The following is a 13,671-nucleotide window of genomic DNA, read 5'->3' on the forward strand; positions in this document are numbered from 1 at the left end:
AATTAGCAAGATTATGCAAGAATCATGCAAGATAAATTATGAAAAAGAGATACAAACGGAAGCAACCTTTTCTGTAACAACCGTTCCCGACGCGTGAACACCATCAGCCGTTTCGTCCTCTTTAATCCTAACAGAACATGTCTGCTGGAAATAATAGAGTCCCCTCGCGCGTGTCCCCTGAGGCAGAGCACATCCGTGCTCAACGTCAGACAGTGTCCGAATTACAGATGCCCGAGTAGAGATTGGGAAAAAGTATCCGCGTTACTCGATTGAAGAGACGCTGCTCGTGTGCGAGAATGAGATGCGTTTCACTCTTACGGGATAGCGTACAAGTAAAAAAATAAATAACGTTGCGTCCAAATATGTTTGTACGCGGCGTGTTTTGCGTTCTGTGTAGCGCAATATTTTTCCTGAACATGAAGGCAGAATGGGTAGACATGCCGCAATTCTCGGACGAGACCAAAGTTTACAGGTGAGTTAGCTGCACATCGCGTTTTCTGGATCATCACTCTAGATTAACGTGTCGCTTGTGTACTCTTTAAGGATACCTTCTGTACAGAATGATCAGTTTTACAAGTTCAGACGCGGAGATGACACGGACCACATTAACTTTCCCAGTGGTCAACGGAACAGCAGTCAAACTTATCGTCGTCCGGCTAAGGGCACACACATGATGTATAATAAAAGGATAAAGATCAAAAACATAGATTCCGTATTGGTATCGACAACGCCGGTGAACTTGTTTCCCGATCAGATCGCCGACAGTTTTGTAGACGTCAGTACGAATCACACCGCAATGATCACCGAAGCAGTGACTGAGGTAACAAAGGAAAGACTTAATCGGATAGAGAGCTGAAATTAATAAAAGAAAATGTGTACAAACAAAACAATTTATTTCTCAATTAAAGCACTGTAAAACACATTTTAAATATTTTAGAATAAATTAAATAACAAAGACGATGTGACTATCTCGCCAACAAAGGTTAACACATTTACGATTCAACCACCACCACTGAATATTAAACAAGAACCGTCGCAAAATAAATATGACAACGACACGTCAAAGTGGGACGACGGCATATTCCAATACTTGCCTATAGACATATTCAAAAGTGTACACCATACTTTACAATCACAGCCGTCGTCAATCGAGGGAAAGCTTTATTTTCTTAAAACATTCGAAAAGACATTGATGTCAGAGATAGGTAAAGTTTGCTCATGCACACTTCTGGACATTCACTTATGTAATTTTTTTTCTTATGGTGAAAATATGAAAATTTTTTACTATATAAATTGATTCACTTTTCACGTTTCCGAGAAAAAAAGTTATATTATTTTTACTCTGACACGCTGTTGAGGCGCTAAGTTATCATATATAGGATGTAGTGTAAACCTGTCAACGTTTACAAGCAGATAGAGCGCATTAAACTGAACAGAAAAGTCGAACGAGATAGCCTGCAATATAGTTGATTACACAGGTACAAAAAAAAAGTGGTGTTTCTTTTTGAAATTAGAAAAAAATGAACCAATTCAGTAATTCTGACCTTGGATTTGAATTCAGCGAGTCAAAATACATAAGGATTGACTAGTCTGGTCCGCCGGACCAACCACTTTTTTGTGTGCCTGTGTAATCAACAACTCATTAACTATTGCGAAAATTGCAAAACAGTAAAGGATATTTCTGTTCAGTTTAATGCGCTCTACCTGCTTTGTAAACATTGGCGGAAGGTTTACACTACACCCGTATATCCTATTCATCGAATTCACAGAATCTCGCCTTACCACTGCCATGGCACCAAGTCGAAAAGTAAGGGGTGTCGAATATTACGGACACGACGATCACGAGGATCACTCCATAGGATTTCCTTCGACAGAAGGCACGCTCCTGGCCATATCATTCCTCACGTTTGCAGTCTATCTCGTTCGACTAGTCATGGTAAGAAATACTTCTCGAGATTTGGATTACTAACTTTATAAAATTGCACTCTATTTTCTTTAACATATAGATTACTAGAAATAAAATCATTGCAGCTTCTTCTCCGAAATATTAACATGCCCACGACCACTACAACCGCCGCCACAGTGTTTCTCGGGAAAAGAAAAAGATCGACCGATCTTGATTACGACACCTCTAGGATACTTAATAACATCAATAGTTTCGTTCCTGATTTTTAAATTGTAATATAAAATAGCGTATTATACGTTGGTAGTAGAAACAGCTGGAGAAAATCTATATGAAAAAAATATATTGAAAACTTATGGTAAATTTTTTTCATATGAAGCTTTATTTCCGACAAAATCAAATTTGAAATTAAAATGGTTAAAACATTTGAAAACTTTATATATAGAGTATCGGAGTTAAACGCGTACACTCACACACATACGCAAACTTCCACTTTATTTTCTTTTTTAAGACTAAAGTTCGACTAGACTACACTGTATTTTAATATACCTTTTTTAGTTTTTAAAAAAATAAATTAATTGGTCTTGTTGAGCTCCTATTCATATCGTAAATCTATTCTTTATAGCAGAACTAATATACGCTCGTTGTATTTAAAATTATATATATATATATACATATATACATATATATATATATATATATATATATATATGTATATGTACATATATAACGTGCATGTACGCATAACAGAAGTTAAAAATTATCCAACTATAATAATTTTCCGATTTTTAATTTGATTTTATAAAAACAAAGCTTCATATAAATCTTATTCAACTTTTTTTTCATATAAGATAATTCCTCTCTTGATTGTGCCCACCAATAATAATGTACCTTGTATGTTGATAGCCAGAATCAAAGCAGAATGTATCAATATGTATCTCATATATATCTCATGATTAAGATGCTGGACTGCCTCTCAAACTTGATCGGGGTCGATAATGTAGAGTCATTCGTGCACATCATTAATGAGATTTCGTATGTATTTCTTTTATAGATTTAGAACTTCTTTTCCAGAATTAAAGTACACATATTAATATCAATCTGTGAATTGGATTTTATATCGAAAACCAAACTTTTTTTTTTATATTACTCTACTTATCGACTTCCCGAATCTGCACTCACACATACATACGAGATTTTCACTGAAAGAAATCATTATACTGAAGCGTCTAGGCTCATTTCTAAAAGCACGGAATTGTTCTTTCTTGTAATGCAATGGGCGAGGCACGCTTGTTTTGTACGTATAAAGTTTAAAACTTTTATACGCAACAAATGTTTTCACGAGTCGACCACAGGAGTCGATCACAAAACTGTAATTTTTAAATTTTTGTTCGTTTTTCATATTAACTTGTGTACTGCGCACTCCGTTAGTGTCTACATTTTAATTCTGGAGGATTTTTAATTCTGTGTAATAAACAAAAAGATTTTTTAGTGGAATAATCGCGTTTAATCAATAAAACAGACCCATCTCCAGCATTCCCTTAAAATTGATTAAATGTTATTAATTAGCCCTATTATTAATACTGTTATTATTGGCGTACCCTATTCATTATTTCGCACATAAACTGTTACAATTTAGCTTGCACATCTATCGATGGTGTTAAAATAATTAAAGGAAACGTATTGACGTAAATTTCGGTGGGATGTCGTAGCGGCAGTTCACGCAATGCATTGATGAGATATGCCAATTTCACTTTATCTATTTGATATGCATTTGTATTTTTTTGGTGTGTGACAATACCTTGCGATAATAAATTAGACCACGTTATGTTACACAGGTCGAGAGATAAACAATAGGGATGTTGACACCAGTCCTTAGTGTCAAATAATAATCTTTCCACTTCTTTTTGCGTTTCGACGAGAATCGTCCGATCCGTAAGTTCGATCGACGTTCTTTTAGTCCACTAGAAAAAGAAAATGTACTAATATTTTTAATGCATTGTCTTTCATTAGATTTAGAAGCTTTTTTATAATTGTTTTTAAATTTCTTACCTCAGATAATAAAGTACACATCACGTATATAATGTCTATGAAAGGTAATATAACGTTATGTAAGATAGAAAATAGTTTCGTATTATTTCCTACAAAAATTAAGTCATTTTCTGTGTATAAGCAATCCTGTGATAGCAATATATTCAGTGATCTTTCCCATTCCGTTTTGATTAAAGCTCTATCTTCAATCGGACGCATTACGAACTCTATGCTGAACAGTCTTCTTAATAATTGATATCGTTCCAAAGCTACTTCTGCAAATTAATTAGACGTGTAAAAGATTAAGAAAAATAAAATATTTTTATTTAATTTGTTATATTTATATGAAAAGGAAATAGTAATTACTTTTCTGTTTTATTATATTGTCAATCGTTAAATAAATTGAAATAATCATTGCTATTATTTACAGTCATTACCAGTTTGGGTGCCATTCTCTCCTATTGTTACAGCAACAAAAGCTGTTTCCGCTAGAAAGACCAAGGTCGGATTGATATAAATTGAAATATTAATAGCAGATACCGCTATTTGCAAAGTCTGTTCAGACAGAGGATACCCTTTGATATTTGAATAATTTATTTGTTTCATTCCCTTGTGCCTCTGTTTGACTTTTAACGTGTTCGACGAATCAAGTGCTATTAATTCATCATGTGGTTTTAAAGATTCCAATATTTCCTGTTTAATCCTGTCGTTGTCGGTACTGCAACAAACAAAAATTACATATTATTACATGCGTATTATTAATTATCATGATTCCAACAACATTCTATAAGATTTTAACTTACGTTTCAATTTCATACATTAAAGCTTTCAACGACTTTGTAACAAAATTTTTTAACCATTGATAATCTTGGACCAACAAATCAAGCGTATATGGTTCCCTTGGTTTCATCTGAATTCTTTCATTGAGCAGTAAAGCGATGATATTGATCGGCATAAGTACAGTATTCTTCTTGTGTGATTCTATTATAAGATAGGCTATATTCTCCACAATGGATGATGGAACTTTGAAGGAAGGCTGTAGAACTTTCTTCTGACGATATGCCCTGTCTACGAGTCGACTGGCAGATATCGGTTCTCCAATGTTAAAGAAAATGCGTCCATGAGAGAAGGGTTTCTGTAGAATGGAGAGCGAGCGAAAGAGTCCAGCTGTACTCTCTTTCGGCTTTGGAACTCCCAGCATCTCATAAACGAATAATAATTCTTCCGGCGGTCGTTCGTAATTAATACTCATAGGTATAAAATGTATGTCAGGTACATCGCCTTGAAGTAAACTTTCCACAATAATAGATAAAAGGCCTGTAAAAGATTAATAAAAATTAATATCTATTTGTAATTTGAGATTTAAAAATATTTTTCTTGCCCACCATATTTCGGCATCGTGCTCTTCTGACTGCGGCTCCGCGTACCCTCGACAAAGAATTCTATCGCCCTATCACTATGACTAACGATAGTGCTGATATATGCTCGAAAAATCTGCTTGTATAATAAGTCGTTGGAGAAACTACGTCGTATATAAAATGCTCCTGTTTTTCGCAGCAGCTCTCCTACTATTTTCATATTATAAAAATCCATACCAGCCGCAATGTTTGGAAGTGCCATGTCGTAAGAAAAGAGAATATACGACAGCAGAATAAAATCCAGATAGCTTCTGTGTGATGGCACGTAAATATACTGTACTTGAGATATTTGCATTTCCTTCTTCAAGTCAAGAAGAGTGGTTTCGTTTATATAGATCTTTGAAAACATCCTCTTCATAGCTTTTGTAATGAAGATACCTGAAATTTTGAAACACAAGTATGAAACATTTATCAAACCTGTTAATAGTTCAATCATTGAACTAGAATTACAATTTCATTTAATCGCGTTGAGATTTATACCAAAGTAAATTTATTTATTGTACTTTGTTCATTTTCCTATAACATAGAGTGTTTTGTTTAAAGAATTGTTTACAATCATCATTAATTTATATTTAAGAGTTAAAAATTTACCTAGCCAACGGACTGTCGTCAAATCCGCCTTACTAGCCATCTCGTTTATTACAGCACGGGCGCGACTCTCAACATCCTTGACTCCAACGCCCGTAGTCCTCGCCACCGTGTCAATGGCGAACCTGACCTGCTTGTCGAGCAGGACAGAGTGTATGATCTTCTCCCGGTCGTAGACCGACTCTGGTGGCAGCAAGTGTGGCAACGAAGGCTCCATGGAGCGTGTCACCCACAGAAAGTCGCAGTCCTTCCGTCTGTCCTCCAGCATGTCGACAAATAACCCGCTCCGGACGTTCCGTTCCATCTCGTCTGTCATCGATGTGACGCCTCACCACCTCAACGTGACTCTATTGTTCACTCTCGTTATGCACTCGCTACTGTAATGTTTACGAAGAGATTTACAAATCAATTAGCTGCTCGTCGACCTTTGTCACTTTCTCGAGCATTTAAAACAAAGATTTAAAACACTGAAGTAAAACATCCGATTCATCTCATATCTCACACACGACGCGAGACCTCATTCTAATCTCTCATATGATGGGAGGCTTCGAGAGTCTCTTATGTAAACAATGCCACGTGAAAAAAAGTGAAAGATAAACTCAGATCTTCAAACAGTCACGTGCGTAAATCAAACAATGAGATATATTTCTGTATTCGAAAAGAACCGCATTTGCGAGTTGACGTTGCAGGTTGAACGTGGGAGAGGTCCTCCTCGATCTGTTCTTATTTTTTCTTCCTTCTTATTTCTTCACATCTGCCCATTTCTGGGGTGACAAGTATCACGCCTTGAGTTGTCATTAGCTGATCGTCACCATCTTAGTTTCCGAATGCGCCGCAATTGTTTTCTTCCATCTAATATCTGCACTTAGAACGAGATAGAACGTCGAATTAGGCATCGGAGAGAAAAGAAGGGAAGACGAATAGTACGAAGGGTTCCCCTGCGCGGAAGAGCCAAATATCTGCTCTTTTTAGCTGCACTGCAGGAACCGGCGAGTGGCGAAATAAAAAAAACACTTCAGATTTATAAAAAAAAAACCCTCACACAGCGCGGCGACGCTGGGCTGCGTTCGGAAATGTCACTCGAGTGCTCTCGGGTATCATTCTATCTTTGTTTCACATAGAACGAACAACAAGGATAGAATGATACCCGAGAGCACTCAGGTGATGTTTCCGAACGCAGCCCTGCGTGTCGCAGCGTTACGTTCGCGCATGGCAAATATTCCAACAAAAAAACGATCCGGAATCCATCCTCTCGGCATCGCGTGCACCGTTCCGGCGCGACGTATGAAGTTAGGTGCGATTGGGATTTGTGCCGATACTGCTGGTAGTGTTAACGGATTGTAAATATTTATGATCAGATAAATATAAATAATTAAATTAACATGTCATTATAAATCAATGCAGTTCTTGAAGAATGTTATAAACGCTTATATTTTCCTCTTTAAAAAATTCTCAAAAAATTTTTTTCTTTCCAAATAATTTGTTTACATACGTACGAAACGAGATGGATATGGATTGAACGTTGGAAGGAAAAAAAGCGCCCGATTTTTAAGTGCGAAAAGGAGAGATAAAATTTATCTTTGGCCTGTTCTTTTTCGCTGCACTACTCCAAGGTCTGTAGATAAACTACGGGAGAGGAAGGAAAATCTTCCCACTCATAAGATTTGTTTTTTATTCCTGCACTGCTGCACTGGTGCAATAAATTAGAATAAGACAAATATATTTTTTCTCATTCTAACTTATTGCACTAGTGCAGCAGTGTAGGAATAAAAAACAAACCTATATTTAAGTCATTCGGCCCCAAAATGGCCGGGGCCAATACTATACGATGTATCAATTCCACCTTCCCCACATTCCACTTTTACTACACTCACTCACTCTTATCGTACAACAAACCAAACAAACGCTACACGTACACACTTTATGGCCCCAAAATGGCGCTCATGCGAAGATCTTTCTTCCCTTCCCGTCGTTCATCTACAATCTACAGACTTGTTGCACTACTCCACTGGTGTAACCATCGACATATAGAATGGACTGAGCATTGCGATAGGCAAGCGCGCGCCTGCTTTAGAGTGAGAGGTACTACACCTGAGGCCTATGTTTGTCTCTCTTGCAAGCTTCTGATTTGTTATTTCGTCCTCCTCCGTGAATGGAGGGGGACGAAATAACAAATCAGAAGCTTGCAAAAGAGACAAACATAGGCCTCAGGTGTAGTACCTCTCACTCTAAAGCAGGCGCGCGCTAACCTATCGCAATGCTCAGTCCATTCTATATGTCGATGGGTGTAACAAGCTAGAATGAGAAAAAATATATTTGTCTCACTTTAATTTGTTGCACCAGTGCACCAGCACAGGTAAAAAGAATAGACCACTTGTATTTTAAAGGTGCCTTTTCACTCTGACGCTTGACGCTCATTTTCAGCGTCAAAAGACATCACGTGACTGAAAATAAAAATAGCCATTCGTCATTTTTAGTCACGTGATGTCTTTTGACGCTGAAAATGAGCGTCAAGCGTCAGCGTGAGAAGGCACCTTAATGCTAAAACTCCATGTCTGCAGTGAGCTCCGGCGAACGCGTGCGGTGACCAATCAGCAACCAGGCGCAGGTTGGGTTTCGGCAAGTCACAGCAAGCGCTTGAATTCTGATTGGTCACCGCATGCGTTTGCCGGAGCTCACCGCATACATGGAGTCTTAGCATAAGTGTTGGCGACACTGCCTTACTTTTGCTTACTTTTCGAATATCTCAAGCGCGCGTTCACTCTTGTGCTTTGTCTATTAACGAATGGATAAATCGACAATTATCTTCTAGAGGAATACGTTCACGAAAAGGAGCAAAGTTCTTTTTGAAACAACAACGTTGAAAAGTAAACAAAAGGTATAGGAAAAACACTTTGTTTGATTATTCAGATGACTTTGACGCAAACTTTGGCTTAACCTTCGTTAGCTTAAGATTCCGTAATACTAATAATTTTTGTTTAAATTAAACTATAGTTACTAAACTAAACTAAACTAAAGTATACTTTGGATAAAAAGTTTAATCATAAAAGTAAGAATTCTTTACACTTTCTACTTTTTAGATTGCGAGAAGTAACTAACCAAACTAGCACTGTTTTAATGCAAACAACAAATGTCGATGTAACGAAATCTTATAAAATGTTATTTTAAGCTATCAAAATTTTAATAACTATACTGAATGTAAATTAGATTAAAAATTCAGCCACAGTAATTAAGCCACCAAAATTAATTTTAATCTTGGTTTAACTTTTATTATTTTATACAATAAATTTCAAGATTATGTCTATATAAATTATTTATATAATATTATTAACATTAATGTGTGTACAAATCTTTTTTATATAGACAATATAAACAATGTAAATTATAAATTGGATAATACAATACAAAAAAGTAAGTTATAAGACTGTTAATATATCTGACTTTAGAGTATTTTGATAAAATAAAAATATATAATATTAACATATAATATTAAAAATAAAGAATAGATTATAATTTTTATTAGTTTTATAAAATCTAAATCTTCTGATTCATTGATTACTACTTGTTTACATAGATGACCTAATAAAACATAATTTACATAGTTTACATTGTATACATGTAGATTGTACATTATTCATATCTTATGTGTAAATGGTCTTTTATTTTTTTTATTTGTAGTTTTAATGCCCAACATATATCTACCAATGTTCATTAATTTTAATCTTGTGATTTGATTTACTCTTTATCTTTTTATGATTTTTAGAATTAGGAAAAAATAAATTAAGATAAAAATAAGTTAAAAGATGAAAGTTAATCAACATAATAGAAATAAACGTGAAACTAGAAAACTAGAAGCAGAAAAAAATAAAAAGTAAACTAAACTGTGATGAGAATTAATTTGCAATAATACTGCAAATTGGACTTCCAAGTCTCAAGTGAGACAAAAAAAATTTTATTAAAAAAATAATGAGCAATATGACAAGATGTTAACAAATGTATTCTCATCAGAATGTGCTTCAAAAATATCATTTATGAATTACAGGCATAAAATCTGCAATATCAAGAAGGATAATGGTGAACCTTCAAAGCTTTGTCACTTGGCGACTCACTTGAAGAGAGTAACGGAATGAACTAGCTAGAATAAAGTTTTTTATTATACTGCAACAGCATACACGATTTCCTCTGTGTCACAGGTATAGTTCTTTTTTTCCTCCCTATTATCATTTCGACGATATCAAAGGCATTTCAGTAGAAGATTTAGACGATCATGTCGAATTTAATTACTTTAAAAAAATTCATATTTCATCGTTTTACAGAAAGGTATACACAGAGCGTGCCAGTTCAATTTCTTCTGACGATTACATTTGAGTGACTGTTTAAAAAAATCGTATTAAATCAAAATTAATTGTGAGAAGTTTTCGTCTTTCTCTGAGGAGGACATCTCATAAGTGGCAAAAATTTTGTTCTCTGGAATTATTTCTTTTGTGTGAGATTTATTTATTTTTATTAAATCTCGCAAACAACTCGCTGTATGAGAAATAATGTGCAATCTTCGTGAAACAAAGTAATTTTGATTATTAATAATTTTTTCAAACAGGCACTGATTTCAGAGATAATCGCATGGAGAGAATAACATTTTGCATTCCGTTAGCTACTTATGTATATAGTCTATAATCCTTAGTCCATTTTTTAACATACATCTGTTCCTACATGTCAAACTGTTTACGCGTATTTACCTGAATGTGATTATGATCCCTAAACATCAATTATCAAGGACTGATCTTATAAAAAAGTACTTAGCGCAATAAAATCGTGGCGCGTTTGATTTTATATTCGATCTCGTCAGTTGTTATCTTAGTGTTTTACGTGAGATGACTGCTAAAACAAAGCGTATGAAAATAATACACAATCCATTGATAATTCAAACAAAGAAAGGCTGGTTACATTATAAAGGCGCGAATTTAATCGTTGTCTGCGATCCAGTATTATAGTGTTGAGCAAAATTTAATTTAATTTATTAATTAATAATGAATAAAAATTTCATTTTTACTAGTAAGAGATTTAAATTAATTGCAATATATAACTAATTTGATTTAAAATAATTAAATATTATTATTGATTAAAGAATTATTAATTTTAATCACCAATTGATCACCAATAGTTGAATGGAATTGATTAATCTAAATGAAATAATTTATCAATTAATATTGATTTGAATATCTTCTTAATATAATAAACATTTTTAAATTTGTAAAAATGACAAATAATTTTTTAAATACGATTAAAAATTAATAACTGACAATTTTTTTCTAATTAATGTTTGATTTATTTCAAATTGATTCAATTAATTGTGATTATGCTTATCAATAATTTTTAATTGATTACTTTAGTTAAGCAAAAATTAAATCTTCCATACAAATTATTTGACAATTTAATTACACTAATCATGATTATGCATATTTTAAATTTTTAATCGATTATTCTAACAAATAAATTGATTGATTAATGCTCAACACCGGGTATGTATACTTATCATAAAAAACATATGCATATAGTAGCATATGTATATGCGAATATAATGTACGTTACAATATGCGAGCGTAGAAGCGACGGCTTGTCTTTTATTCTCTTTGTACTTTCAGCAGCAGCAGATGCGTCGATTGCTCCGTATAATATCTCTTAGTACTTATATAATTGTGCTGAGACTTGGACGAGAGAACTCGTTTTTTTTTTTTTTTTTTTCCCCTTATGACTGAGAAAGAAAATAAACACAAACGAAAGTGTCTCCGACGTCACAAAAGATTGATTAACGCATTTGATGGGAAATAATTTAGAATAAAAACAGATTTTAGAATAAGGCATCGTTGAGAATGATTAAGACAGCGCAATATGCGATCGTATGAAAATAGCGGTATAGCATTTCATTTTTCTTGACATTTTTTTTTTTAATCATTTTCTATGTATGCGTCATCGCGCGCAGTAACATATATAAATATTTCGCGCGCGCGCGCGTGTGTGTGTGTGTGTAATATTTAGAATATACATGAATTTGCATCTCTTTGTCTTTCTCGCAATTTACGCCATTTATCATCGTGGATTTAATTTTAAGATCGGGTCATAGATAAGATCTTAATTGTTGAATATTACACAGCATTATCGCATTGTTTATAATATACAAATTCCTTGCGTTACAGTTTTCATTCGGCGCATTTTAATTATTTTTCATTCTTATTGTTGCGAGAGTCATGCTTAAGCAAACAAAACTTTTATTTTTCATATAGAATTTCTTCTCTCTTAGAAATGGTAAAAAAAGAATGAAAGAAATTAAGGATGTATTACTCATATTTTCAAAGTAATGAAAGAAAAATATGGTAAAAATTACAGATTGCTCTGTTGCAAAGTAATACAAAAATTTTAGCGATAACTTTATACCTAGAAAAACAATTTTACTTTTTCTAATTATTTCAATAAGAAATAGAAATGTGATCTACTGGAAATGTAAAATTAAGAAATAATGACAAAAATCTGTATTTTTTATAAATATTTTAAAGGTTTAAGATGATTATGAAAGTTTTATGGCGATACAAAGATCAGTTGTTCTATAAATAAAGTTTGCCTATTTGATTATTTATAAAATAACTAATCTCGCAATAAAACTTATACATCTTAAACAGTTGAAATAGATATTTACATTTAAAAATTAAGTCATTGTGTGTGTGTGTGTGTGTGTGTGTGTGTGTGTGTGTGTGTGTGTGTGTGTGTGTGTGTGTGTAATTTAAAGTATAAATATTAACTCATTTTCAATTTTACTTTATTTTGCAGAGACTATACGGGTGATACATCCTTAAAATAACATAATTTTTTGTTTGATAAATTTTAACTTTGAATAGTGACGTCTCCATGTTAGATCCGAATTCCTTAATATTGTTAATGTTATAGTTAGAACAAGCAAGCAAAATTTGTCATTTGTTTGTGAAAATTTATAACCGCGCAATTTCATTACTATTTCAAAACAGATATAATATGTACCAGTTATTTACAGGCAATGCTTATTAAACAATTGTTGAATTAAAAATTAAACAATCGTCGAATGCTCTCTTTTACAAACTAATTTCTGGAATGTAAGTGTGTTTTAATCCGATAATTCTCTCTTTCTAAATTTTTCATTGCTGTTTCGTTAATATACTTCTACATTTCTACTTGTGTTAGAACTCTCTCTAACATGATCAATAGCATTCTGTATAGCCTAATAAATCTGTCTTTCGTTCGCATTTCCTCACTTTTTTGTAACGTTCTTATATAATAAATATCTGTTATTATATAATAACAAATAATAAACTTTAATTTTAATTAAAATTTAACTTGAAATTTGCTTTTGTGAAATATTTAGCATTACAATTAAAATTATAATGTTACACAGATAAAATCATAAATAAAATTAGTTTATAATATCAACTTATTGTGAAAATGTCGTGTGAGAGGAATCAAGAAGGAAATAAAAAATGTGTCACATCTCGTATGAGAATAATTTATAAAATAAATAAATAAATTTATCTCTTTGGATCTAATGTTTCATAGCAAGAGTATTTAAAATAATTCACAGTGATATTAAATAAAATCACATTATAAATGAGAATGAAAAAGTTTCAGACTCGACTGTTTCTTATCTGATGAAGTTTGTTTGAAGTTTAAACTTTACACTGTCTCTTATAACGATAACAACAACAATAA

General features: G+C 33.2%; 2 protein-coding genes and 1 long non-coding RNA gene across 6 annotated transcripts; 2 read left to right on the top strand and 1 right to left on the bottom strand.

Moving 5' to 3' along the window:
* The first annotated feature begins 10 nt into the window (after positions 1 to 10).
* Positions 11 to 2,266, top strand: LOC105830917. 2 transcript variants are annotated; one of them, XM_012670627.3, is made up of 5 exons: positions 11 to 472; positions 544 to 820; positions 938 to 1,205; positions 1,770 to 1,936; positions 2,032 to 2,266. In XM_012670627.3, exons 1-5 carry the CDS (start codon positions 363 to 365, stop codon positions 2,173 to 2,175), a joined length of 966 nt encoding a protein of 321 aa, XP_012526081.1. In that variant the 5' UTR covers positions 11 to 362; the 3' UTR covers positions 2,176 to 2,266. The 2 variants fall into 2 exon arrangements, with proteins under 2 accessions (XP_012526081.1, XP_012526092.1); XM_012670638.3 differs by having other exon boundaries at positions 560 to 820.
* Positions 2,267 to 3,053: 787 nt separating this feature from the next.
* LOC105830913 (dihydroxyacetone phosphate acyltransferase) lies at positions 3,054 to 7,093 on the bottom strand. Of its 2 annotated transcripts, XM_012670611.3 has the most exons (7): positions 6,983 to 7,093; positions 5,944 to 6,799; positions 5,320 to 5,730; positions 4,738 to 5,251; positions 4,372 to 4,652; positions 3,956 to 4,209; positions 3,054 to 3,867 (listed from the first exon to the last, which is right to left on the bottom strand). In XM_012670611.3, exons 2-7 carry the CDS (start codon positions 6,254 to 6,256, stop codon positions 3,532 to 3,534), a joined length of 2,109 nt encoding a protein of 702 aa, XP_012526065.1. In that variant the 5' UTR covers positions 6,257 to 6,799; positions 6,983 to 7,093; the 3' UTR covers positions 3,054 to 3,531. The 2 variants fall into 2 exon arrangements, with proteins under 2 accessions (XP_012526065.1, XP_028046571.1); XM_028190770.2 differs by lacking the exon at positions 6,983 to 7,093 and having other exon boundaries at positions 5,944 to 6,975.
* Positions 7,094 to 8,582: 1,489 nt separating this feature from the next.
* Positions 8,583 to 13,296, top strand: LOC118644673. 2 transcript variants are annotated; one of them, XR_004962418.1, is made up of 2 exons: positions 8,583 to 8,818; positions 9,983 to 13,296. It is a non-coding gene; the product is annotated as an uncharacterized LOC118644673 (long non-coding RNA). The 2 variants fall into 2 exon arrangements; XR_004962419.1 differs by lacking the exon at positions 8,583 to 8,818 and adding an exon at positions 9,208 to 9,875.
* Positions 13,297 to 13,671: the final 375 nt, after the last annotated feature.

Source organism: Monomorium pharaonis, chromosome 3, assembly GCF_013373865.1.
Source record: "Monomorium pharaonis isolate MP-MQ-018 chromosome 3, ASM1337386v2, whole genome shotgun sequence".
NCBI lineage: Eukaryota > Metazoa > Arthropoda > Insecta > Hymenoptera > Formicidae > Monomorium > Monomorium pharaonis.